Here is a 27,965-nt window from a genome sequence, read left to right on the forward strand (position 1 = left end):
ATTGATAATGAAAATAATTGTTAGTTGCAGCTCTAGTGTATTTATTTACCTTTGTATCACTGCAACATCACAGTTGGTTTTATTCTCAGGACATAAAGAGAGAAAATATCGTTTTAAAAGGAGTAAATAAAGTAAACAAAGATGACGACAGACTGCAGTAAATAAAGATGACACCAGATGAAACATCAGTTATAAACATCCTGTGTTTCTCTGATTCACTGATTAACATCAGTTAGACTGTGATTAACTCATCATCACTGATGTCACACATGTTCACACCTGCTACTATTATTATTATTATTATTACCGATCCATCCGTTCCTCTAATACAACTGATTGATTACTATTAAAATCCTAAAAAGATTCAGTTTAGTTTGGAATCATTTTTGCTGATAAATTACTTCAAACAGTTACTCAATGATCCAAACGGCTGCTGTTGATTGGCTAATCAATGAATTGACTAATAGTTTGACATTTGTTGATATTAATATGCACTTTGGTATTTTGGCTGCAGCTGCAGACGAGGCTTTAGTATTTTTAAAAAGTTAAATGTTGTGTTTTAATGTACAAACACATATCTGTGAGCTGCCGAGACGGGACGGTGAGACACACTCGTTCATGTCACCAGGACTGCATGGCTCCGCCCACTGCGGCGCACGACAAGTCACTAACAAACCAAACCGCCGCACTCCAGGAAAAAAAAACGTGCTCTGCGTCGCCATGGAAACAGGGCCCATTGTGACGTCACAATGTGTCTTCTTCACTTCTTTTAATCAATGGATTGTTTGGTTTCCAACGTGACGTCTTACAGTCTATCAGATCAATATCTGGATAATTCATTGATCTAAAGATATTGGCAGAGATGCTCAGATCAGAGCCTGTTGATATTGATCATATGAAACTGATCAAGTATCAGCCAGACGTGTTTAATCCACCATAAAACCTGTTGTGTTGCTACGGAGCGATGATCCACTTCCTGCTGCAACCATCAGTCCGCTGATCAGCAGCTGCTTTCATAATCAATCAATCGTTTGCTGGATCAATGTTTTCTTGCCCTCACATCAGCGTACGTTTAATATTTCAGGTTTTTGAGGTGCCGACGTCACTGATGAGTTACAGATCAAATGATAAACGCGTTCAGATATGAAAACTCTGAAGTCTAAATGACTGTGATGAGAAGTCAGAACTGCTGCGAGTTTTCTCTCTGAGATGCTGAAACAAGTCGAGACTCAAAAACCAGAGAAATGTGCTTCATATTGTTTTATGTAGTTTCAATTTAAAACATGAGTCATATTCTGCGATCCTGTTCTGAATGTCATGCTGCAGGTTTAATATCACCGTACTGAGCTCCACGATGTTTCTGCTCCAGACTTCACATGTTACTGCAGATATTACATCTATTCATTATTCATGTATTAATCATCTTTGCAGCTCTGCAATGAAATATTATGTTGGAGATCTGAAGTAAAAGAACACATTATTATATTTACTGTATTATCATCATTACTGATGTATAAACACAGAAGCAGCATTTCAACGTGTAACTGAGACTTTTCTCCGTTATTTTCTCGATTACCGAGACTTTTTGTCTCTAAACATTTAAAAATGTCCGTCTGTGTTTCCAGCTGACGTCTTCTGATGTCCAACAACCCCAAAAATATTCCATTTATGATGATATAAAGCAGAGAAGAGCTGAAGAACCTGAGACACTAGTGTCTGTGATTGATAAATGATTCATTAGTGATCAATAGAGATTCATGTTCTCACTCTTGTTGTATGAACAAATATTTAAATTCAGAGCTTTTACATGTAAAATTGTTTTTAATTGTAATTGTTGGTGAATTAATCAGCAACTGTTCTTTCAAACATCTCTGACTGTTAGTTTGACTAAATAAGACATCTGAAGACGTTACATTAGATTCTAGGATGTTGTTATTGGTATATTTATGTTTTAATGACCAAATGATCAATCATGACAATAATCCAAACATTAATCAATAATCAAAATAGTTGCAGTTCTCCTCTCAGGTGAAGGACTTGAGTCTTTGTCACCACTGAGAGAACAGTGTAATTACAGCGTCACTGGGAACCATCACTTCTATTTTATTGTGCTTATTGGTTTTTGTGTCTTTTCATGATAGATTGTTTATCTGCCTCGTCTGTCACAGCTTTATGGGATAAATACAGTCCTCTATTTACATATCCAAAGCTATCTATTCATATACACACATTTCCTCAGGTACTTTACTTCAATACCCAGAGCATCCACATTTCATGTTGTCCTTCTACTCTACACTTCATATGGAAATATTGCAGTTTTACATCATTTCATTCATCTGATAGCTGAAGTTATTTTACAGATTTACTCTGAAGTCATCTTGGAGCAATAGTTAGGCTTGTTTAGACACTGTGTCAACAATCATCAAAATATAACATCTAATCACATTTAAGGCAACATAAGACTAACTCTGGCAGAAGGAAATACGTTAAAACAATTCCAGCAATAAAATTAATGGAGAGATAATTGTGATGAGTGTGGTGCAGTAAAAAGTACAATATTCCTCTCTGAAATGTAGTAGAGAGGCAGAAATTGGTAGGAAGTTGTGTAAAAGTGAAATAATTAAGCACAGACGTAAGTTAACTCAATACTGTGTTTAAGTAGAAAGCTTCTGTTTAATCGCCTCATGTTCCTCCGAAGAGACCAAACTCTGCAGCTCAGCAGTTAACTCAGTTAGCCACAGTTAGCTCTGTTAGCCACAGTTAGCTCTGTTAGCCACAGTTAGCTCTGTTAGCCACAGTTAGCGCTGTTAGCCTCAGTTAGCTCTGTCAGCCACAGTTAACTCAGTTAGCCACAGTTAGCTCAGTTAGCCACAGTTAGCGCTGTTAGCCTCAGTTAGCTCTGTCAGCCACAGTTAACTCAGTTAGCCACAGTTAGCTCAGTTAGCCACAGTTAGCTCTGTTAGCCTCAGTTAGCTCTGTCAGCCACAGTTAACTCAGTTAGCCACAGTTAGCTCTGTTAGCCACAGTTAGCTCTATTAGCCTCAGTTAGCTAAGTTAGCTCTGTTAGCTAAGTTAGCCTCAAATAGCTCAGTTGCCGGTGGCTAACGGCTAACCAGCGCTCCTCCCGGTGAAAACAGCCCCCCTCCTCCCGGTTCCCCGCCGGTAACAGCGTTCCGGAAGACCGGAGCACCTCCTCGGCTGTTCCCGGCAGGAACACGGTTATCTATGACCGCAGGAGGACGAACAGCGGCCCGAGTGCCCTCACAGGGTTGGCTCATTCCCCTATAGCGGCTCACTCACCTCGGACTGCATCTGCCCGGCGCCAAGCGGCAGTTGACGTACGAGCCGTGCGTCATCCCGTCGGCTGTAGGGCCGGGCCTCGCGCGCAGTTCTGGCCTCCAAACAATATAAAATATAGTTTATAAAAATAATAATAAAACTTATACGAGTGTAGTTATATCACAACGACCTCATTTAGTACAAATGAAGAATAAACACTTTTTATTTAGCTTTGTTTTGTTTGTTCAGCTGTAGTGGTACTGGTAGTATAATCTACAGATGGGTGACAAATTAAAGGAAAAACCAGTCCAGGTCTGAATGTTTGACCCCTACAGTGAGGGGGTCTGGGGGCTCTGTTATGCTGTGGGGGTCATTTTGCTGGCATGGTTTGGGTCCACTTGTCCCCTTAGAGGAAGGGTCACTGCTAATCAATACAAAATAGTTGTGACTGATCAGCTTTATCCTATGATGAAACATTTCATCAGTCTCAGTATTAGCCGTATTAGCAGTAGTCTCAGTGTTAGCAGTATTAGCAGTAGTCTCAGTATTAGCCATATTAGCAGTAGTCTCAGTATTAGCCATATTAGCAGTAGTCTCAGTGTTAGCAGTATTAGCAGTAGTCTCAGTGTTAGCAGTATTAGCAGTAGTCTCAGGATTAGCGGTAGTAGTATTAGCCGTATTAGCGGTAGTCTCAGTATCAGCAGTAGTAGTATTATCCCTATTAGCAGTAATCTCAGTATTAGTAGTAGTCTCAGTGTTAGCAGTATTAGCAGTCGTCTCAGTGCTAGCAGTATTAGCAGTAGTCTCAGTATTAGCCGTATTAGCAGTAGTCTCAGTATTAGCAGTAGTCTAAGTATTAGCAGTATTAGCAGTCGTCTCAGTGCTAGCAGTATTAGCAGTAGTCTCAGTATGAGCCGTGTTAGCAGTAGTCTCAGTATTAGCAGTAGTCTCAGTATTAGCTGTATTAGCAATAGTCTCAGTATTACTGTTGTTTGTTCATACAAAATAAGAAACAGGAAGTTTCTTCCTTCAGAGGAACTGTGAAGTGTTCAGTGATCTGATTGTAAACACAGCACAGTGATATTTTCAGTGTATGAACATGAATACTGTGTGCAGGATAAACTCTTCACCTGTTTTTATTAGCATTCATTAATCCAGTTCTGCAGTTCACGGTCAGTTTAAGTCTCCAGTCAGTGTTTTAATACTTCAAAGAGCCTGAAATAATGTTTGTGTAAAGTCTGAGTGTGAGAAGGTCAAAGTTTCACTGCAACTGAAGCCAAGGAAGACATTTCAAAGCATCTCCAGAAGAAAAGCAGTGTTTGTTTTCAAAGTTTCTCTGAGCTCACCTTAAATCTCAGTTTAACACCTGGACGTACCTGCAGGATTTTGATGTCACAACTAGGAGCATTGGAGTCAGTCGTGCTGCAGTATGCAAATTATACAAGTGTGATGAGGAAACTTGAAGCCTCCAGTGCACAAACTGTGCTAACAGGGCAGACATCTTTATCAAGTCCCATTAAACTCAGTGAAATATTGTGACAACAGTCAGACTCAGCGTGAGTCAATCAACATCCACACAGCAGACATCAAAACTACTATAAGTCTTCAAATATTCTTAATGGAGCAATAATTTCCAAAATGACCACCAGCACACTTATTAGAGGACCTGAGTTTATAGACTGAGACCAGAATGACTGGTTGAAAACGATGAATTACTCAGTGTGTTTCTGCAGAGACGTTGAATCTCTTTGAATGGGACTCAGTTGGAGCAGCTAGCTTCAGACTGAAGACATGGCAGCAGCTGATTGGCTGTAAACATAAACTGCAGAGGCTAGCATGGCTAGCGTGCTAACAGCGTTTATCACATGTCAGTGTCCTCTGACACTGTTCTTACACTGACCTCTCTTCTTATGAAACAATAAACAAACAATATTTCTCCAGTTCCCACAGTACAGCCACAGTTAATACATAAAAAACTCATAATATGTGTTTTATATACAGTATATACTGTATATATATATATATTATTTATTTATCAGGGACAATGCACAATACATTTATTCTATCAGATATAGATCAAAGCTAATTTAGCAGCTGTCATCTGTGTTACTACAGCTGTAATGAATATTACACATCACTATATTAATCCTACATATACATCAACGACTTTCAACTTAATATGTTGTAATTTTGAGTAAATATCCTAATTTTGATTTACCATGAGTATTTTTAGTTCTATCATCTATGTTATTGGTATTTCAACAGTTCTATGACGCTGACAGACAGTAACTGAGTGTGATCGTGTTCACCAGGATGAGACTGACAGACATAAACCAGCAGCTCACTACCAGCCGTCCTGATTAATGAGGTGAAACTGATTCTTTTTATTTTCCAACCAGATTGCAGTGTAATATTGATGATGCTCAGCGCAGACTCTTCCTGCTGATGTTTGCTACAAACATAGATGAAGAACAGAGCGTCTGAGCTGTTTCACCGAGGAAACCTTTTATTTGTAGAGTTTGGTGCAGAAGAAGACAAAGTTCTTTGTTTGTAATGTGAGAAGTTTTGTTCTTGTCCATGTTTGGCAGATGTTTAACTAACTAAGCAGCCCGGTGTTCAGTGCTCGCTACGTCCATGAAGTCAGGAAGCCATCTTCGTATATAGACGTCTACAGGCTGAGTGTTGGCAGCTGGAGGCCAGCCAGAGACGTCTCTCTCTCTCAGTCAGGAGTCGGAGGAGATCTTCCAGCTCTCTCCAACCTCTGGGCCCTAACAGACCTGCTGAGGAAACGGTCCCAACACCTCCTGAGTGCGTACTGTAGGGGGCAGTTTGGTGACGGTGCAGCGTTCATGGGATGCAGGGCGGGAACATGAAGATGGGTTGCAGCTGTTTGAGGAGCTCTCAGGAGGTCTGCAGCAGACATATCAGTAAATCCACATGAATGAAAGGTTGGTTTATTGTCACAGTATCAGAGTGAGGGTTCACCATCATCATCATCATCATCATCATCATCATCATCACTGTGTGTTCATGAGTCATTATTCTATAAATACATATTATTTCTGACTGTAGCTGTAAATGTAAACTGGCAGGATGTGATGAGATGAAGATGGTTCATAAATATTCTGCTGGATCTTCACGTGACAGAAAAAATGTTTTTAGATTATTGACTGTTGATTAGAAGCAAAGTAGCTTATTGATCTGAACGACTTAAAGGATCTGCTGTGTCTTTATATAATAAGAACATTAAAACAGCAGCTTCTCATCTTGTCTCACATTATCAGATATATATTTATTACTAGATACCAAAATGGATGTATCATTAACACAAACTATTCACGTTATAACATGTGAAGCTTAACAAGCTTTTAGCTAAAAACTGTCACAGATTTATTGTTTCTGGTACAAAATGATTGAAAAGATACACAAGTTATTAACAATCACTAACGAACTGTGACACGTCAGTTTAGATTATAACGAGCTTTAGTTTGTGTTTTATCAAGTTATAATTTGATAAAACAATAAAAGTTTCTTCTTCTACAAACTGAATAATTTGTAGTTCTAACGAGAAAATCTGTCAGAATAACATGAAAAATACCTCGTTATAACATGCAGATGTTTGTTATTTTCATGTTATTATGACATCATAATAACATGAAAATAACAAACATAATAAATTAATCTGTTTTTACAAGAAACTTTATATCAACAAATCTCATTAAAACAAGGAACTGAGACTAAAACGTTTGTTTGAGATTTATAAGATAAATATCTTTCTGCTCAGTCAAAGTGACCTGAGATCACTTCTATAAATAAAACTTGATTTATATTTTAATAAAAATGTAATGCAATAATTTAGTCATGTCAGTTACTGTATTTGCTTCTTGTTTTTTAATTATTGTCAGTTTTATCCTTTATGTTCTTATTTAATGTTCATTTCTTTATTTTAAATGTGATAAAAGTGAGTTTGTGTGTTTAATGGAAATAAAAAGTGAATCAAACTGGCGTTACAAGAAGAGTAACACAGCTTTATTAAAATTTAATTTGGCTACATGTATTCGAGCATGGTCATTTCCAAGAGAAATTAAAAATTCAATAATAATACTTCAGACATTTCAGGAATTCCTTCATCATCATCATCATCAGTCCTCCTTCACCTCTTCAGTGGGATGAATAAAGTGGATTTTTTTTACTCTCAAAAATACAGTGTTTCACAATAATCATCATTGTATCAAAAGTTCCCCGAATTTAGAATTTCCAGTAGTTTCAAAACGACAAAAAAAAACAATAAAATGAAACAAAAACAAAACAAAGAATTGAAATGTTCCAAATACCATAGACGCTCTCTATTCATATTTTTGCTCCAATATTTCAATGACAGAATCATTTTTACTAAAATATATCTATTTGTGAGGAACTCTAATACTGTACACTACAGTATGAAATAAATAAAATTAGGAAATATAAAATGAGTCACATAAATAAAATGGTAAATTCTCAAATAAAAACAAACAAAAAAAGAAATTTGCGTTGGAAAATTCAACAAAAAAATGTAATACTGACAAAAATACTGTCATGGAACAAAAAAATACAGAAAATTGCACAAACATATGTAAACTAACAAACTGCCGTCTATCTATGCTAATACTGACGAATGAAAACAAGATGAAATATTCATTTTAATAGTGAAGCCGAGCAGAAACACAGGTGATGTACACTGTACAGGGATGGCACAGGTGAAAGGTTTGCATATAAGGCTTTCTCTGGAGAAAAAATCAACACACAAAAAGGCTCCGTCCTTTTTTATCTTCATCATTTCAGATATTCTGCTCCGCCTCGCACGTTTAAGACTCACATTAACATTTTATTTCCAACATCACACAGGTTTAAATGTTCCTTCACATAAAGAAAAAAAATAAAAAAAATCAGGAGGCCCAAAATCGTGTGGTTAGTTTGCAAAAAATAAACAGGAAGAAATCAAAAACCTCACAGTAAAAGGAGACAAAAACACAACGATAATACTGACAGGAAGTGACCGAGTGTTCGAAAAACACAACAATAACACTGACAGGAAGTGACTGAGTGTTCGAAAAACACAACAATAACACTGACAGGAAGTGACCGAGTGTTCGAGGCTTTTTCCCTCTTTTTTTAAAAATGTTTATTCTTTCGTTTTGTAGTGATTCGGGGAGTCGAGTGCAGTTTCCTGACGTGGGGGTTCGAACACAACGAGACACAGGAAGTTAAGAACATCGTAGCACCACACAGCTTTTAGGCCTTTATAATACTGTACATTAAATCATCATTATTACTTCTTCTTCTTTTGTTTTTGTTTCATTTTTTGCATAATGTGGATTTTTAAACAATCCCACCAGCTTCATGACGTGGACGTTGGCGTCATCGCGTTGCATCAGTCAGGGACTGTACGCAAATTATTCCTGAGGCGAAGTGACTCGTGTTATTAAGTGTTATTAATGTTTTCTGTGGACCCCCCCTTTAATTACACTGAAGAAAATGCTGAATTCCACATTTTGGGAAATATACTTTTACATATATACTTTAAAATAAAGTATTATTTTTTGTTCGTCTGTTTTATCTTTACAGCCACGATGCACATTAACATCTCTGTAAATGTGCCAGCGGTAACGTGAAAAAGGTTTTTAAAGCCAGATGTTTGATTATCCAAATAAAACCACAATATTTTCTTGATTCCTCTCTCATGCTACAGCTAGCAGCTGGTTAGCTTAGCCTAGCATAAAGACTGGAAACAGTGGGAAACAGCTAGCCTGGTTCTGTCCAACAGCAGCAAAATCATTTCTTGTCTGTAACCAGTAATTTAGTGGTGACTTGGATGGTTGCCTAGCAACTGCTCAGAGCAACAAACAGTCCGAAACATAAACCTCCAAAAATGTTTGACTTGTCGTTTTTAGACGTTGGTTTGTACGAATTAAACAAACACGATAAAACGTATTAATCAGAGACGTTTCTGGTACTTTTGGACAGAGGCTAGCTTTGCTAAGCTAACTAGCTGCCAGTGGTGGAAAGTAACTAAGTACATTTAATACATAATAAACATAATAAACATAATCTAATGATGTCATATATAATAATATATCAGTCAGAGGGACCAAACCACTACTTTTACTGCAATACTTTAACTACATCAAGCTCATAATACTTATGTACTTCAACTGTAGGAGGATTTTCATGCAGGACTTTTACTTGTAATGGAGTATTTGTACATTGTTGTATTGGTACTTTTACTGCATTAAGGATCTGAGTACTTCTTCCACCGCTGGCAGCTGCTGACTGTAGCTTCATACAGACGTGAGTCTATCTGAACATCGAGCGTGTTTCCAAAAATGTAAAACTTTTGCTTGGACTGGGAACGTTAGCATCACGTGACGTTAACGTTTTAGTTGTTAATGAGGCTCATTACATCTGATCAGTGATCAGCTGAATGTGAGGACAAATGAAGGACTGTTTCTCTGCATAAAACAAACAAACAATATAAATCTGGGGTAGATAACAGCCCCCCCACCTCTAATAATTAGTGTACAGTCCCTGAAGAGGATTTTCTGAATGTTCTGAAAGCTTTTTTCTTGTGACTTGTTGTTTCTGGATCAGTCCTCCTGGTCCGACTTGCCGTCTGTCTTCCCTTCTCGTAAACTCTCGTCCATCAGCTGCGTCGTGTCTTTGCCCTCGTCGTTGTCCCTCGTCGAGTCCATCTGGGTCCTGCTGTCTCCCTCCTCCTCCTCCTCCTCTTCCTCTCCTTCCCTGAAACTTGCCTCCTGTCTGTCTGTCACCTCCTCGTACGTTTTGTCCACTTCCCTCTCGCCCGCTCTTCCCTCAGTGCCGTCTCTCAGGATCGTGCCGCCGCCGCCGCCGCCACCGTCCTCCTGCTGGTCCTCGGGGTCCGAGTATCCGAGCGGCCCCAGGCCCTGCAGGTAGGCCCTCCTCATCAGCAGCTCAGTGGGCTCCAGGCTGCCCACCACCACGCCACCGCCACCGCCGCCTTTGTCCCGCGCCTCCCTCTCGGCCGCCTCGCGCTCCTCGGCCTCCCTCTTGCAGTACGAGTAGCGGTGGTTCATGTGCTGCGAGTACGAGCCCGAGTGAGAGAAGCGCTTGCCACACTTGTCGCACTGGTACGGTTTCTCTCCGGAGTGCAGCCGCGAGTGCTCGATGAGATGGTGCTTGTGTTTGAAGGCCTTCTTACAGATCTGACACTGGTGAGGACGCTTCCCTGCAGAGACACAACAGGACAGGAAGAGTGAGGACGCCGCCGCCGCCGGGAACAAACACAGCAGAGTGTCGGTTACATCAGAACACAACATGCTCCACAACCAGAAGAAACTCACAGGAACAAAGTCTCATTTACATCTGAGACTTTCTGTCTGTTGGGAAATGAAAAAGATCCGTAAAGACGTTCATATCTGTTAGTTTAACTTATAGTTACAGGATCTGTTTGTCATTTACAACAAGAACAAGCTCAACATGTTTTCATTCAGTTCATAAGGTTCATCTGCCAGTTTATAAAGAAACAAAAAGTCAAATCTCTTCATATCTCTGAAATATTCATTCATGTTCACTTCACTTATTATATAACAGCAGTTATACGACCTTTAACCTTTAACCTCCTATAACTGAAACATGGTGTGTTGGTGATACGTACACATGCTGACAGGTATAACATATATATATATATAATTATTGAACATTTTAAAAACGTGATCTCAACATGTTTCTGCAGGTTCACCATCTTCAATTAATACCAGTTCACCAGTTTACCAGTTTAATGCCAGTTCACCAGTTTAATACCAGTTCACCAGTTCACCAGTTTAATGCCAGTTCACCAGTTCACCAGTTTAATACCAGTTCACCAGTTCACCAGTTCAATACCAGTTCACCAGTTTAATGCCAGTTCACCAGTTTAATACCAGTTCACTAGTTCACCAGTTTAATACCAGTTCACCAGTTCACCAGTTTAATGCCAGTTCACCAGTTCACCAGTTTAATACCAGTTCACCAGTTCAATACCAGTTCACCAGTTTAATGCCAGTTCACCAATTTACCAGTTTAATACCAGTTCACCAGTTTAATACCAGTTCACCAGTTTACTAGTTTAATGCCAGTTCACCAGTTTAATGCCAGTTCACCAGTTCACCAGTTCAATGCCAGTTCACCAGTTTAATAACAGTTCACCAGTTTAATACCAGTTCACCAGTTTACCAGTTTAATGCCAGTTCACCAGTTTACTAGTTTAATGCCAGTTCACCAGTTTACCAGTTTAATACCAGTTCACCAGTTTACCAGTTTAATGCCAGTTCACCAGTTTACCAGTTTAATGCCAGTTCACCAGTTTACTAGTTTAATACCAGTTCACCAGTTTACTAGTTTAATGCCAGTTCATCAGTTTAATACCAGTTCACCAGTTTACTAGTTTAATGCCAGTTCACCAGTTTAATACCAGTTCACCAGTTCACCAGTTTAATGCCAGTTCACCAGTTTAATACCAGTTCACCAGTTCACCAGTTTAATACCAGTTCACCAGTTCACCAGTTTAATACCAGTTCACCAGTTCACCAGCTTAATGCCAGTTCACCAGTTCACCAGTTTGATACCAGTTCACCAGTTCACCAGTTCAATACCAGTTCACCAGTTTAATACCAGTTCACCAGTTTACCAGTTTAATGCCAGTTCACTAGTTTAATACCAGTTCACCAGTTCACTAGTTTAATACCAGTTCACCAGTTTACCAGTTTAATACCAGTTCACCAGTTTAATACCAGTTCACCAGTTTAATGCCAGTTCACCAGTTCACCAGTTTAATACCAGTTCACCAGTTTAATACCAGTTCACCAGTTTACCAGTTTAATGCCAGTTCACTAGTTTAATACCAGTTCACCAGTTCACCAGTTTAATGCCAGTTCACTAGTTTAATACCAGTTCACCAGTTCACCAGTTTAATACCAGTTCACTAGTTTAATGCCAGTTCACTAGTTTAATACCAGTTCACCAGTTTACCAGTTTAATACCAGTTCACCAGTTCACCAGTTCAATACCAGTTCACCAGTTTAATACCAGTTCACCAGTTTACCAGTTTAATGCCAGTTCACCAGTTCACCAGTTCAATACCAGTTCACCAGTTTAATACCAGTTCACCAGTTCACCAGTTCAATACCAGTTCACCAGTTTAATACCAGTTCACCAGTTTACCAGTTTAATGCCAGTTCACTAGTTTAATACCAGTTCACCAGTTTAATGCCAGTTCACCAGTTTAATACCAGTTCACCAGTTTACCAGTTTAATGCCAGTTCACTAGTTTAATACCAGTTCACCAGTTCACTAGTTTAATACCAGTTCACCAGTTTACCAGTTTAATACCAGTTCACCAGTTTAATACCAGTTCACCAGTTTAATGCCAGTTCACCAGTTCACCAGTTTAATGCCAGTTCACTAGTTTAATACCAGTTCACCAGTTCACCAGTTTAATACCAGTTCACTAGTTTAATGCCAGTTCACTAGTTTAATACCAGTTCACCAGTTCACCAGTTTAATGCCAGTTCACTAGTTTAATACCAGTTCACCAGTTTACCAGTTTAATACCAGTTCACCATCATAGAGACCAAAGATGTGACAGTTTGATGATACAACATAATTATTGATTATTGATCACATTCACACATCGGTAATTCCTGATATAATTAAATCAATATCGAGCTGCGACTAGTTGATTAATTGATTGACAGAAAATTAATCAGCAACAATTTTGATCAAATTATTGTTTCAGACTTTTTGGTTCTCAAATGTGATTATTTATTAGCGATGCACGATATCTGATATTTCCAACTCAGTGTGGCCGATACTCGATACCGATGCCGATATTTGCACATATTTTACCAGCTGGCTGAGGAGACTATTATACATGTTATACATGCATCATTGATTATACTGAGTATGATCAATAAAGACGATATATGAAGGAAGAACTGAGGAAGACTGGATTCAGGAGCATTAAAACTTTAATGAACCTGCCAAGTGAGTGCAGCAGTAGAGTTTTCATTGAGTTTATTAGACAGACAGGATTAATGTGCAGGATTTAATCTCTGGTCCACACTCCGGACCAGAAGGTGGCGCTAATGCACCTGATACGCTGGTTGACAACCGCCGTTATAAACCAAAAAGATTTTTTCTTCCCAAACAGAGTGGTACATCCTGTCAGCCGAGGTGTTTCCTATCTGTGCAGCCGAACGTAGCAGCTCCTGACGGTCCCGGTGTTTCCTCCGCTGGCTGCACTTCACTCAGCCGCCCGTCAGACCTGCTGCGTCTTCCCGCTTTAACCTGAAGAACAAACTGGAGCTCCGGTTGGATCCACATGCAGAACCGGGGCTAACGTTAGCTGGGAGGCTAACGGAGCGTTAGCTGCAGCATGACCGGAGGGAAGCACAGCCAGCTAGCCTCCCAGCTAACGTTAGCCCCGGTTCTGCATGTGGATCCAACCGGAGCACCGAGACCCGGTTTGTTATTCAGGTTAAAGCGGGAAGAAGCAGCGGGTCTGACGGGCGGCTGAGTGAAGAGCAGCCAGCGGAGGAAACACCGGGACCGTCAGGAGAAACAGTCCGCGGAGGGAAACAGTCAGACGGCGAAGGAGAAGACGACAAATCTCATAATCGGCAGAAATGGCCGATGACATGCTGATAATATGGTGCACCCCTAATATTTATAGTTTATATTTATAGTTTATATTTATAGTTTTTATTTATAGTTTTTATTTATAGTTTATAGTTTTTTTCTCCTCTGTGATAAGAAAATTGATCATCTTTGTTTGTTTTGGACATTTGAATGTTTTAAATGAACCAAAACTCACAAATTATTGATTAATTGAGAGAATAATCGTTACCTGCAGATCAATACGCAGCTCGTTGCTTTAGTTCATACAAACATTTCATAACTAACGTTACTGTTTACAGCAGCAAACACAAAATATTTCACAATTATTGATTATATACATTATGAGTTATTGATTATATACATTATGAGTTATTGATTATATACATTATGAGTTGTTGATTATATACATTATGAGTTATTGATTATATAAATTATGAGTTATTGATTATATACATTATGAGTTGTTGATTATATACATTATGAGTTGTTGATTATATAAATTATGAGTTATTCATATTAGAATATGAATTAAAATATAAATGAAGGATGTTTTGTTGGTTTTCGGTGATATTTGAGGACGAGAACAACACAGATTCTCTTCAACAACGACGACGTGTGAGTCCAAGTCTGAATTCATAACTGTAAAGCGTCGTCTGATTGGCTGTTCTGTTGCTGGAGGACACATGATTGGTTTGCTGATGACGAGAGAGAAGCTGCTTCGTTTTAAACGTTCAGAAGTCATTAATCTGCTCGCTGTCTGTGTCCGTCTGCTGCCGTGGTGACGAGATGCCTGAAACGCCGCGAGGCAACGTGAACCTGCGGCGGCTGCGATGACATCACAGCGCCAGATTAAACCTGAGGAGGAGCAGGAATCCTTCACACGACAGTCAGAGCCGTAAAACACACACTCACACACACTCACACACACACACACACACACACACACACACACTCACACACACTCACTCACACACACACACACACACTCCTGGATTTACTACGACTCCGTACGAGCGGAAATTTCTCCCATCTGACTCTGAACAGGATGCTTCATTCTGCTGCCAACCGACAGGCTGAATGCCGTCCAAACACACATCCCACGCACACATGCACAAAAAACACGCCTTCACCCCGAGAGTGCCAACACACACACACACACACACACACACACACACACACACACACACACACACACAAACCACGCACGTACATGCACACCTCCTAACAAACACACATGCAGGCAGATCGTAGCCACAAATAGCCCTGAACGCCTGTAACATCCACCATAGCTGGCATAGTTTACTGTAACACACACACACACACACACACACACACACACACACACACACACAGCAAAAATAACCGAGACGGCGGATTCCTGCTCCGAGTGACGGGGGGGGGGGGGGGGTGAGGTGGTGGGGGGGGCATGAGCAACGAGATGATGCAACTGAGTGAAAGAGACGAAGGTAGAACAGGTCACAGCTCCTCACAGGACGCCGCTCAGGTAACATCGTCAGTTTCTCTTCTTGTAGTTTTAATGATCAGTTGAAGCTTCGATGCTCAGATTTTATGTTGCGACGCATCAGATAGTTTAGCTTCCTGGACTGTGTGGACCTCTGGTTAAAGAAAATAAACAGAAATATGCCAAAATGTTGGCGTCTCGTCCCTGAAACAGACTTTCAATCTACACAATGTTTGACCGACAAATGGTTTTCATAACGGCTGCACACTGACTCCAAACCACAGATTTATTTAGACACAAAACTTAACATCTGATTCCCATGTGTCTGCCTGCTTTACACACTTCCATATTCCTGATACGTTTGGTAACTTTGAGATCTCCAGCAGAATTTAAAATCTAAATTTCTGGTGTTTTAAACACTTTTTGACGGCAGGTATTAACTGTAAAGATCATCTACTGAGGCGGACACGGTGCGACGGGTCGTACGACGGCGCGACGGGTCGTACGGCGGCGCGACGGGTCGTACGACGGGGCGACGGGTCGTAGCTTTTTAAAGGAGCTCAGGTAAGATCCTCGGTTTGTGTTTTCTACCAAATGTCATTTTACTTTTACAGCTGGGTTCAGGTCTGTTGTTTTATCAGAACTGACCTCCAGAAATGATTCAGCTGCTGATCAATAAAATCTAACAAACATCTGATTCTTATGGTGGTGTTTGTGTGCATGTTTTACTCCACCTATGTTTGATGTGCATATAATTCTAATAATGTTCTGTTCAGTATAAAATCTGAATGATTTTTTCAAGTTTCTCCCAAATCCAGCAGATTTTTAAACGGTTGGTCCTCAGATAAGATCATCTCTGAGGTTCTACACTGAGAAAAAACACTGATTTTAGTTTTAATGTCTGGTTTCGGTTGATTTGCAACAGAAAGTTTTATTTTCTGGACAGTGAGGATCAGAACTGACTTCCAGAAACAGAAATTCAAGACAGAAAAATCATTTTTTCATCTAACAAAGATCTGATTCTGATCACCAAGTGTTTGTGCAGCCATGACTCTTCTTCATTACATTACATGTGCATATAATCATACCAGCTACTTCTATGTAACACGTCTACATCTTTTTTCACACGTTTCTCCCTGATTCAGTCTGATTTGTTCTGTTTTTAAAGGTTGATAGATAAGATCATCCCTCTGTGGTTGAACGTCATTGAAAAATACACTAATTTTATTTTTCGAGCGGGGTTTCGGTTGATTTACGCTCAGATTTCACGCATCAGGAAGTTAAAAGACAGATAAAAACAGGCCTCCAGAAAAGAAAGTCAAGAGGTTTTTGTCTTTGTAAGAAACTTTGAATCTGCAACAACATTTGACCCAAAACATGTTGTAACGCTGACGATAAACCAGACGAACCGCAGAGAGAACACCATCTCCACAACCACATCTTTGTTTTAAACATTTTCCCTAAATTCAGTCTGATATGTTCGCTCACTTTGAGATCTTTAGTAGAATTTTAAATTAAAAAAAATCTGTATTTGTGATGTTAAACAATAGTGACTGCAAATGACAACGTTGTAAATGTTGGTGGACGAGTCATTATTGTCTCTATGTTTAGCTGCTGATGTTCAAAATAAATATGAATAAGTTCCTGGTTTATCAGAGAAATGAACTGTATAGAGACAGAGTCCAGTTATTACTACTGTATGTTATCATATCTACATGTTTCTGTAGCTGGGATATAATATGAACATTTCCTGCTCGGTAAGTCTTGTTGTTGTCGATCAAACGCTCTCTGAATATGAGTCATAATGTTTCCAGATGAAAACTAGATGTTGACAGATGGTTCACCTGTGAGATGTTTCTACCACAAACTGTTTGTTTTCAGTTTAAAAAATGAGAAATAGATCATCTCTCTGTTGTAATTAATATTTCCTTTTGATCTTCGGTTCAGTCTGAATAAACACACATGCACAAACAGCAACACATGCAAACATGCACACCTCCTCCTCCTCCGTCTCTCTCTCTGCACAAACACATCCCAGTATGAATGAGATGCCGCAGAAAATGTTGCTTATATTTGGGGCGCTGAATGTTTATGTAATCCTCTCCATATTAACTGATCCCTACCCCCTGCTGAAAAGAAAGGAACATGTTAAAGGCCATGGTTTACAGAGAACAAAACAGAAATAAAACAGAAGAAAGAAGAAAAAACTACACGTGGGGGAGCTACGTGACCAAATGAATTAAAAAAAAGGAGAGACTGAAAGAAAAATTTGAAGACATAAGATATGAAGGGAGAGGGCACAAAAGCATCGGGGGTGGGGTAAAGAAGAAGTGTCCAAATGTTATATATACCTGTGTGCTCATATTTGTGTCTTAGGAGGGAACTGGTCTTCTGGAATGTTTTGTCGCACAAGTCACACGCGTACATACCACTTTCAGTCTTCTTAATCTTCTTCCTGGAGAGCAGCGAATCGCTGTCTGTCAGGTCGTCCAGGCCTGACAGATAGTCTGCCGTCCCGTCCAGCAGCTCCCCCTGAGACACAAAAACACATCGTTTCAATACAGGCAGATAATCCCACACCTGTCGGCTTCACACTCAGAGACACCTTCTGCTGCAACCCCCCCACTGCCTCCATGATCCCAAGTCTGGACAGAGCTTAAAGGCCCGACCTGGGTAAGTCCCTTCATCCAGGGGACACTTAAAAAAGGGGGAACATATGGAGAAGGGGAGGTTTGATTTAAGTGTTGTGATGAAGGAAGATAGCAGTTAAAACTCAATAATTCATCACTACATCAAACTCAACAGAACCTGAAAAGTCAGAAAAACTACACCATCGGTTGTTGAAACTACTCATATATTCTCCACAAAACAATCTCAGCATGTCGCTGTTCTGGACCTGTTCTTTGAGATGTTGAGACTAAAAGTTCACTCTTGACCTCCGGAACAGCAGTTGACAAAATAATTGAGATTTGAACACGAACTGGGAAACTTCATTGGCTGAGGAAGATCTTGTGAGACAATCAAAAGCTCCAGAACAGCTACTAATGGACCATGTGGTCAGAATGTTTTGTCGACTACTTATATTTACATTTCCCTGACAAGCACCTTCCTGTTTTGTGTGAATCACCTCCCTCAGAAGTACAGCAGGAACATTATAGCATAATGCTATTTTACCGCCTGTTGTCTACATTCACACATCAGTGATACACAACTGTCTTACTTCCCAGCGATCCATTAAACACAAATTTTGATCTTGTTTGTTGCCCAGATAAGCTAATACTACTTCTTTCTTTGGACATACAAAGCTAAAGTCTTTGACCGCAGTTCATGGTGGACTCCTCCTAAAAGTCTACATGAAGGCAAACATTCCTGAACCTTCACCAAAGGTGTCCAACCAACTGCATGTTTTCAATGCAGCCAAACACTGATGAGCACTAAAACCTGCAGGCTCATCATGGCACCTGGTTGAACACCTCTGATCTAAACTGAAATAGACTTTGACAATACAGGTAGCAGATTCGGAGGCCTTGTAAAAATTACAACACTGACATCATATAGACTGTTTGCTACCTTTACCTGGAAACCTGGTTTCCGTTGGTACTTTCTCCTCTGCTGCATTTCAGCAAATGTGGCCGCCCCGGTGGCGTAGGTGTAGGCCATGTGGGGCAGGAAGCTCATGGGGTCGAGACCTGCGTATGGCCTGAGGCCCGGGATGGTGGCCTGGGCAGGAGACATGAAAGTAGGCGGAGGAAAAGCTCCATGAGGCGGCAGGGAGGTGTAGACAGGGCCACCAGCGAAGGGATTAATCCCAAAGATCGGACTGCTACTCTTCTCCAGCTGGTGGATGGAGTTCCCTCCACCATCCGAGCCCAGGACCTCCTTCTTGATGTTGACTAGATCTAAAGGCCTGGATGCCTGGTCTTGCAGCTCACCATTGTGCTCAATGCTGAAACCATTGGGTCTGTGTCGCTTCTTCTGCGCCATGTGTTTGGGCAGCGACAGATCCAGTGGTATATCCCCATGGGCATCCTCAGAGGCTAGGCTGTTTGGAGTGTAAGAGCTACTCTGAGAGTTTTTGGAGGAAGTGGAGGAAAGGTTGAGGGGTGACGGAGTGTTGTTCCTCAAGTGGTCCAAGGGGTCTAGTGGTTTGTCCCCTGTTGTCTGCCTGTTGGCTGTAAACTGGTTATTTATTGTGAGTCTGTGGGAGGCGTCACCGTTAGTGAAATCTACGGCAGGAAGTGACACCGGTGACCGGCTCAAGGTGTGGTTGCCGTCTGATCCGCCGTGGTCAGGAAGGGGCGACTTTTTCCTCAGACCGCCTCCATGGTTTTGGCTCTTCCACTGGGCAAACCACTCCTTGACAAACTCTTGAGGAAGGCCAACAGCAATTGAAATCTTGAGAAGTTCCTCTGAGTTGGGTTCAGTGTTCATGGCGAAGTAGGCCTTGAGCACTGACACGTGGTCCTTGAAGGGGTTGATGGGGCTGGTGCCCCGCTCGTTACTGGACAGCTCAGAGGACATCGCCCCCCTGCGGCCAGCAGGACTAGTCTCAGCCGGCTTTAGGACCGCTTTGATCTCCTCGTTCATCTTGCACAGGTAGCGCTCATGTTGGTGCAGTGGGATCGGCCCAGGAAAGCTCTCCTTGCAGAACTGGCAGGAGAACGGCAGGAACTGGTTCTGGCCGTCATGGGATTTCTCCTCGCTGAGATCCACTGAGTGGTTCGGCTTCTCCTTCTTGACATCCACTTGCCTCTTGGAGTCGTCAATCAGACTCTTGGCCTCGTTGACCTTCTCCAGCGTGTAGTCAATGATACTCTTGGTGGGGCTGCTGTGGCCCACCACCTGGAAGCTGGCTTGCTGAGAGGACAGGGCCAGCTTCTGTTCCTCCATCTGGGCCCCCAGCTCCTTCATGTAGGCCCTGAGCTTGGAGATCTCCTCTGGGTTCCCATCCATCTTCTGCCTGCACACCGTGTTGTCCACAATCTGAAGCACCTTCTGCACCTCGCTCAGGTTGTTCCCAAGAGGCCCTCCGTAGCCCAGCAGGGGCAGGTCTATGCCCAGGCCACCCAGGTGTTGAAGGGGGCTCTGGGAGGAGCTATGGATACCCAGGGGGCTTCCACCACGGCTGTTCATGTAGACACCCGGTCCCCCAAACTGAGAGGCCATCAGCAGCCGGTACTCGTTGAAGTCCATCGGCTCGGCTTTGATGTCCAGCTGACCCTGCTGGTCTTGTGGGCCGAGCGGTCGCCCGTTTTCCAGTTTGTGGCGGAGCTGGGCGAGGGCGGGGCTTCCAGGCGATGAGGTCGTAGAATTCGGGGAGGAGCCAGGCTTGCCGTTGTTTCCGTTGCGTACTCGTCCGTTGACAGCAATCAGTCCGATGCATTTTTTGCTGCTGATGTGGGAGCTGTAGGAGCCGGAGTGGGAGAACCGCTTCTTACAGTTGGAGCACTCGTACGGCTTCTCACCTGGAACACAACAGGAAATGTAATTATTTTGAGTTTCAGATAAAAACTATTTCAACTTGTAGTTCAGTAAACTGTAAGTGTTGCCAGATTGGACAGTCTTTTACTTTTTATTTGAATGGGCGGGTAAAAATGGTTTTAGGTGGATAATTTGAGCTACTGTTTGTAACATTTGGGTGTTTTCAGGCTACTTTAACTGGACCAACTGCTCCTCTCCTGTAATTAGTATGATTGAGATTTGCAGGATTCTGGTAGACGTGACACTCACTGACTGAAAGAAAATTACATTCTAGTTCATTAAAATTAGGCTGAATTCTTTTTCTATTCCAGTTATTTGGTCACATTAGGTCACCTATGTGTAAAAGCTTTTACATAAACATATTTCTGTATTATTGTAAGGACCCGGTTACACCAGCAATTAAAACGGTGAAATTCATTTTAATGGCATTTCTGTGATCAACGACTTCATTTATTTTAAAATGAATCTTTCATGTCTTTGATGAACTTTGACCCGCTGACCAATAGCTAACCGTCTTGCCAGAGCTGACCTGTGAGAGCCGGAGAGTCCAAAATGAAAGAAGCTATTGTAGCTTATTAGCTGTGTTGCTAACACGCAGTTTTACTGAAGATCCTCTATTCAGGAGGCCATGAAACCAGTACGACTTTACAATAAACTGTGTGAACTTATTGTCTTGTTAGCGACTGAGCTAAGTTAAGTTAAAGCCAAAGCTAAGTTAAAAGCATTTTATAACCAACAAAATATTATCATACCAGACTGGAGGCTTGAACTAATACTCTCTCTATATATGGTTAATCTTGTATAGATGTATAACTATAAAACATATAATATCTAAAAATGTGGTCTATTTTCATGACATCTGGGCACATGTGAGGCTTTCTGTCAGTGAAATCTGGCAACACTACACAATCAATATTTAACCAACATCACAGTGAATTATAGGATGACTTGACATAAATAAGTAAAGATGAATCATTCATGTAGCTGCGTATGTGTTAAAGAACAAATTTACTCAAAAAGATAAAATCATTGTTAAAAGTATTCAAAGAAAAGTTTTCAGTTGTTTCTATTTCTGTTCAGCTTTGATCTGTGCAGCTGAATTACTCAGATATGAAACAGGTCATCTAACTGAAGAGAGAATGTGATGAGTCACTGAACAGAGAGCTGCAGAGGAAGATTATTAACTCTCCAGTCATTTTCAGACCGACTGGTGTGTCGGGGACAGGCCTGAGGCAGGACGACCCACCGCTGTGAATGCGCAGATGCTCCTTCAGGTGATGTTTGTATTTGAAGGCTTTTCCACACTCGGTGCATTTGAACTTGCGGTTTCCAGCTCCTTCGTTCAGCAGCTGCGGCTGCAGAGAGAAAAACAAAAAAGTTTTCATGTGATGGAGGACGAGTGGGAGTCGGTGAGCAGAGAGGGAAGCAGATTACGAGGCTGTGGGACTGAAGCTGACGGGGGAATTTAATAGTAGTTTGTAAAGCAGATCTGATAGATTCTCCTCGTAGATTAACTCACCGGTGAAACACATTCTGAGAACAGTGTGGGCTGACTTTGTTCAGAGGTTTGTGGTGTAGGTGCATTCCCGCCATTTGAAATGCAAATCAGGAGATAAACAAACACAAACAGTGTCGGGGGGAGACGCCGTCCCCCTTCGACTGCAGCGACTGTACAAGTTGAAGCTGAGCAAGTGGGAGCTGCGTGTTCACTGAAATCCCTTCGTTTCAGACGATAATATAAACTCCGGCTGAAGAAGATTCATTTCTGCTCATTTAACAGGATAAAAAGCTTAAAAATGTATTTGTCCTGTTTGGTTTGAGTTCTTTTTGATTTTAAAATCAAACAAAAGACATAAAGACCAGAACAACTGATTCATTACCTTCACCGACAGAACAGAACAATATTCACAACATCACACATACAGAAGCAGTCAAACGTTTGGACACAACTTGACGGGTACTGTATGACATTAAAACGATTGTGATCTAATATAAAGTCATACATGTGTCCTGGTTTTTATTAAAACTGTCACATGTAAAGCAAATGTTACACCATAATATGAAGTTCTAACATTTTCACCTGTAGTGAACGCTGCCCTGGATTAAAAAAGTTTGTGAACTTGTGAATTACAAAATAAACAAATAGAAACAAGTTATTTTTCAGATTTAGTGAGTTTTTAGTGACATAAGTCCTGACATGAGTCACCGGCCTCGACTCTGTCTCCCTTTAACAGTTTAACTCAGAGGAAGTACACAAATAAACAAGCACTTAAAGTCATTTGGGGATTATGATTCTTTAAAGCAGCAGGGAAAAGACCATCTGCTTGTGTTTAGGGCGGTGAGGGGGGGGGTCAGGTATGAGGAGAGGGAGTTTTTGCTTCTGTGACGGTGATCTGAGGTCCGAAGCTGACGAGCTTAACTCAGGAAATCTCATTATAATCACAGAGTAATTGGAAAATTGAATGATTCACTGCTTAGTTACCGACTCTAATGTGAATTTTGGATCATGAGGGGCAGGAAACATTTAACACCAGTGTATTATTAGATTATTATTTCACACCCTGGACTATATTTACACGCTGCTGAAAATGACACAATGTGAGATATTTACAGTGAACGCCATGAAACGAAAAGGAAAAAAAAGGCCCGCATGTATCTTGATTAGTGGAGATTTCTAATCAAATCTGTTCCAGTTACAGTTCCAGCAACAGCTGATGTAAAAAGTCAGATGGCCCGGGGAAGTCAATATGCTCGCACATCCCACGCATGCCTCGCTGTAGGCGGCAGCTTGAGGGGAAACGAGTAAATGCAGCTGCTAACGAGCTCGAGCAGGACCAGGTGATCAGAACAAAGTTTATAAGGTCTGATCATCACAGAGCAGAAACAAACAGTGCTGTGTGTGCTCATGGTACACAGTTTAAATTTTTTATCAAAGCCTTAACATATATAATCATTAACTGTATTGATGTTTCTTAAAGTCCAGATGAAACAGCATCTGAGAGCATCTAACTTCAGTATGGTGACGTATTTCCAGGTGAAACTGGACAGACAGGCAGGATGAAACGAGTCGTAATGAATCTCAGCTCTGTGCTGATCAAAGCTGAAGATTGATTGATGGGTGGATGTCATGATTTTATTAATTGAACTTGGTTGATTCAAGCTACGTAAGAACACGTCACATTTTGTTTTACAGGAAGAAAACATGATTGGATTTTGATATAAGAATACAAAGAACTTATATTGTTAAATAGATGCACAAAACGACTGGATGTGATCTAAAAGGGTTACAAAGGCAGTTTTTATATCATCTGGACTTTAAAGTTACTGAGTGAAAAAAAGTAATTACACAGAATAAAAGCTGATTCAATTAAAACCAAAAGATGTAATCATAATGACAATAAAGTAGATTTATAAACAGTATTTACAGGACGACTTTCTGTCATTCTGAGTGAATTAAACTGACATGTGGAGTCCCACAAGGCTCGATACTGGAGCCTCTTCTGTTCAACATCTACCTGCTGATAGATGATAGAAAACTGCTAAATATCTCACCATGAGATTTACACAATGTCCCGTTCAAACACCTGTAATCCATTATTCTGTTGCAGTTTTAGAGCTGAAACATTAGTTAATCGATTAGTCGATCAACAGAAAGTTAATAAGCAACAATTTGAACAATAAACTAATTGCTTAAATAATTTTTCTAAGCAAAAATGCTAAAAAATCACTGATTTCAGCTTCTTAAATGTGAATATTTGCTGGTTTTCTTGGTTGTCTATGACAGTAAACTGAATATCTGAATGTTCAGCATTTTCTGAGATTTTACAGTAAAGACTGAAGAATAAATTGACGAATCAAGAAAATAATCTTTGGATTAATTCATAAAGACAGTAATTATTGCTTTTTAGATGCTATTTTTGTGTGTCTTTATATTACATTGCATCTCATTTTAATGAGTTATGTTGAAAGGTCTTAAAAATAAACTTGTTCTACTTTCACAAACAAACTCATGTTTGTCTGAACTTTGATCAAACTCACTGAATTTTATTCCCAAAGTCTCTAAAGATGAAATCTGGGGAGACGTGTTTGAATATGTTGAATATTCTCAGCTTTAAACTGAATTTAAATACAATTAAAGCGGAATTTAAGGGGAAATTAGCGGGATGATGCGTGACTGCTTCCTCTGCTGTCATGTGACAGATGTGGTGTCTGTTACCTGGTCTCTGGCAGGCTTGTGTGTGGTCATGTGACGCTCCAGCTGCGTGCGGTGGCTGAAGGTGTCGGCGCACAGCGGGCAGGTGAAGCTCTCCTCGTTCTTCTCGTGGCGGTATTTGATGTGTTCCTTCAGAGACGTCAGGCGTTTGTATCCGCGGTCGCAGTACGGACAGGTGAGCAGCTGGGCGAAGTCGTCGGCGGTGCCGGGCGGCAGGTCTACAGTCAAGAGGGGTCAAAGGTCAGACAATGGAGGATCATGGGAAACAGGACTCAGTGTTACAGGAAGGAGTTTGGTGTGTTTAGCTTAGGTGTGACTGATGATGATGTGATGATTTTATTACTATTATTCTGATTGTTTTTGGTCATATGATCCTTAAATGTAATTTAAGTTACATTATGCCCCAGTTTTTAATATTTTATTACTCTTTTTATTAATAAAAAGTGATTAAACTGATTTTCTTTTCCATCGCTGTCACATTATGACCTTTGAATATTCTCAGCTGTAAAACTGAAGCTCATTTACTTCCAGTCATCTTCGTTCTTTTTCCTTTATTTAAACAAGTCTGCATGTTTTCATTTTAAAGGGTCAGTAATCCACATTAAGATCATTCACTCTCAACACATTTGATTGATTTTATAAACCAGTTTTTATTCCATGATCTGTTCACTTCCCTTTTCTTCCATTATTTATTAAATCCTAGCAGTAATTATGCAATTTATTTATTTTACAACTCAAAAATCCCTTTTTTTTTGGCATTTTTCTCACAATCTTTAAAAATGAAATTGTTTTATTTTGTGTTTCTGTTACTGTTTGTGTCTCCGCTTTATTATTAGACCACATCAAGCTCATTTACTTTCATTCATCTTCAACAGATTTTTCTGTTTTGGTTAATTTTGCTCTTATTAAGTCTACTTACTCACGATTAAGTCACGATTCATTATTTAGTTTTATCTTTCTGTCAGTATCTTTACCGTGCTCGCTCTCGTCCTGACCGATGGCCTCGGGCGTGCCCAGTCGCGTCACCTCCTCCGGGGCTTCTGGGTAAATGATGGCGGTGTCGCTGCGCTGCAGGTACTCGGCGATTGTTGCCGGGTGACCGTCACCCTCCTCCAGTTTACGTTTCAGAAAGTATTCGTCCAGCTCAGAGACGCCTTCCAGTCGCTTCACTGCACACGAGAAACAAACAGGTGATGAGTTCAGGGTTCATTTTTAACAAACATGTGTTTAATAAGAGAACTCAGGTCAGATGAGGAGATAAGTCTGGAATATAAGAGACAATCATCTGCATAAAAATGTGCAAAATAAGTGGTTGAGATGCTGTTATATAAAAGAACAAGCGAGGATCCAGAACAGAGCCTTGTGGGACACCTTTACCTGCTGCTTGTGTTCTTTTAAAGGTCTTTAAAGTTCTACTGCAGGAACTTTATGACTTTATGACCCGTGGTGTGCTGTCATTGGTTAGGACCGGTTTATGCAATAAAAACTATTATTATTATTATATCAGATTAAGTCAAAATAATGAGATAAAGTGATAAATAAAGAGATACAAAGTCAGAATCAAGACATAAAAAAGTCAAATCTTTATTTTTGGGTTTATAATTTGGAACAATTTCTAAACAATTTTAGGAATAATTTCCCAGAAAGTTCTCTAGAAAAATCACTGTAATCTGGTAAAAATCTGGTAAAAAAAAATAAAAATAATATATATATATATATATATATATATATATATATATATAAAAGTAATAAAATATGAAATAGTAACTTAAATTTAACAAATCAGCATTATTCTACATAAAACATTTTCAGAATTATCTGACATAAACTCATATTTCTGACTGAACATGCTTATTTAAATTTTGTTGCTAATGTATTTAATTTTGGCGTGAATGGGCTTCCATACACCTGACTGTGTTTTCCTTTAATCTGAATGATGAGACAGTATCTGTTGATAACGAGCTGATGCAGGGGGCGGGGTCTTTCATACATCACCTTGATATATGATTATTATATGAACATGATTATTATATATTGATCTGACCTGTTCCGTTTCCCACAGCGTGCAGAGACGCCTCCGGACCCAGAGCTTCATACTCGTCCTTCCTGTCATCTGTTAAATGAAACGACAGAAAACAGACAGAGACATTTATTCATCTCTCCCTCCTCCTCCTCCTCCTCCTCCTCCTCCTCCTCCTCCTCCTCCTCCTCGGCTGTCTGACGGAGGTTTTGGATAAACGAGGTCTGAGCGCTGCAGGCGGGTCAGCTGGATTCCTCCCTGACAGAATCACAATCTGAAGGTATTTTCCACATAATGAGTGAACCTACAACTGTGGCCTATTGTGTTTGTTCCTCCTGGGCCTCCTCATGTGACTCCTCAACAGGAGTCACAAGTATCATAAGCTTCATTCAGCCCTTCAAAGGGGGGACACACCTCCTCCTCCATAACAACAGAGAGGAGGGGGGGGGGGGGTCTGCCTCCCCCACATCCCATAACCCTGGGAGGGACGAAGCATACATGAATATGAAATTGTATTGTGTGTTTATGCACACTTTCTTTTAGCATGAAAAGACGTTCCGTAACAATTATAAATATAAAATATATTTATATTTATGACAAAGCATGAAAATGTTCATCATCATCATCATCATCATCATCATCATCATCATCATCATCTGAATGTACGATCCTCCAATTCCAATCTAAAGAATTTAATATAATTAAAGGTTTAATATTCTAAGAATAGATGAAAAATGTGTGATTACATTTTGAAGTTTAAAGCTGGAAGTTTGAAATAATAAGAGTTCAAACAGGTTCTTCCCATTTAATGTGATGAAACATTAAATATAAACATTATG

The 27,965-nt window shown here is 40.4% G+C and overlaps 2 protein-coding genes across 4 annotated transcripts in view; both read right to left on the bottom strand.

Moving 5' to 3' along the window:
- The window catches only part of gtdc1 (glycosyltransferase-like domain containing 1), a 53,305-nt gene extending 49,934 nt beyond the window's left edge, over positions 1–3,371 (bottom strand). For both annotated transcript variants that reach the window (XM_042427378.1, XM_042427377.1), the window contains exon 1: positions 3,301–3,371. In XM_042427378.1, coding sequence (XP_042283312.1) covers positions 3,301–3,312 — 12 coding nt within the window. In that variant the 5' untranslated portion in view covers positions 3,313–3,371. The remainder of the gene's footprint in view (positions 1–3,300) is intronic.
- Positions 3,372–9,524: 6,153 nt separating this feature from the next.
- The window catches only part of zeb2a (zinc finger E-box binding homeobox 2a), a 63,796-nt gene continuing 45,355 nt past the window's right edge, over positions 9,525–27,965 (bottom strand). Inside the window, exons 4-10 of one of the 2 annotated variants that reach the window (XM_042427376.1) lie at positions 27,151–27,219; positions 26,081–26,275; positions 25,110–25,324; positions 22,140–22,248; positions 18,989–20,877; positions 17,842–17,944; positions 9,525–10,522 (exon numbers count right to left, since the gene is read on the bottom strand). In XM_042427376.1, coding sequence (XP_042283310.1) covers positions 9,903–10,522; positions 17,842–17,944; positions 18,989–20,877; positions 22,140–22,248; positions 25,110–25,324; positions 26,081–26,275; positions 27,151–27,219 — 3,200 coding nt within the window. In that variant the 3' untranslated portion in view covers positions 9,525–9,902. Of the gene's footprint in view, positions 10,523–17,763; positions 17,945–18,988; positions 20,878–22,139; positions 22,249–25,109; positions 25,325–26,080; positions 26,276–27,150; positions 27,220–27,965 lie in introns of both variants that reach the window. The other variant, XM_042427375.1, reaches the window with a different exon arrangement.

This window comes from Thunnus maccoyii, chromosome 11 (genome assembly GCF_910596095.1).
Source record: "Thunnus maccoyii chromosome 11, fThuMac1.1, whole genome shotgun sequence".
In the NCBI taxonomy this organism is placed as follows: domain Eukaryota; kingdom Metazoa; phylum Chordata; class Actinopteri; order Scombriformes; family Scombridae; genus Thunnus; species Thunnus maccoyii.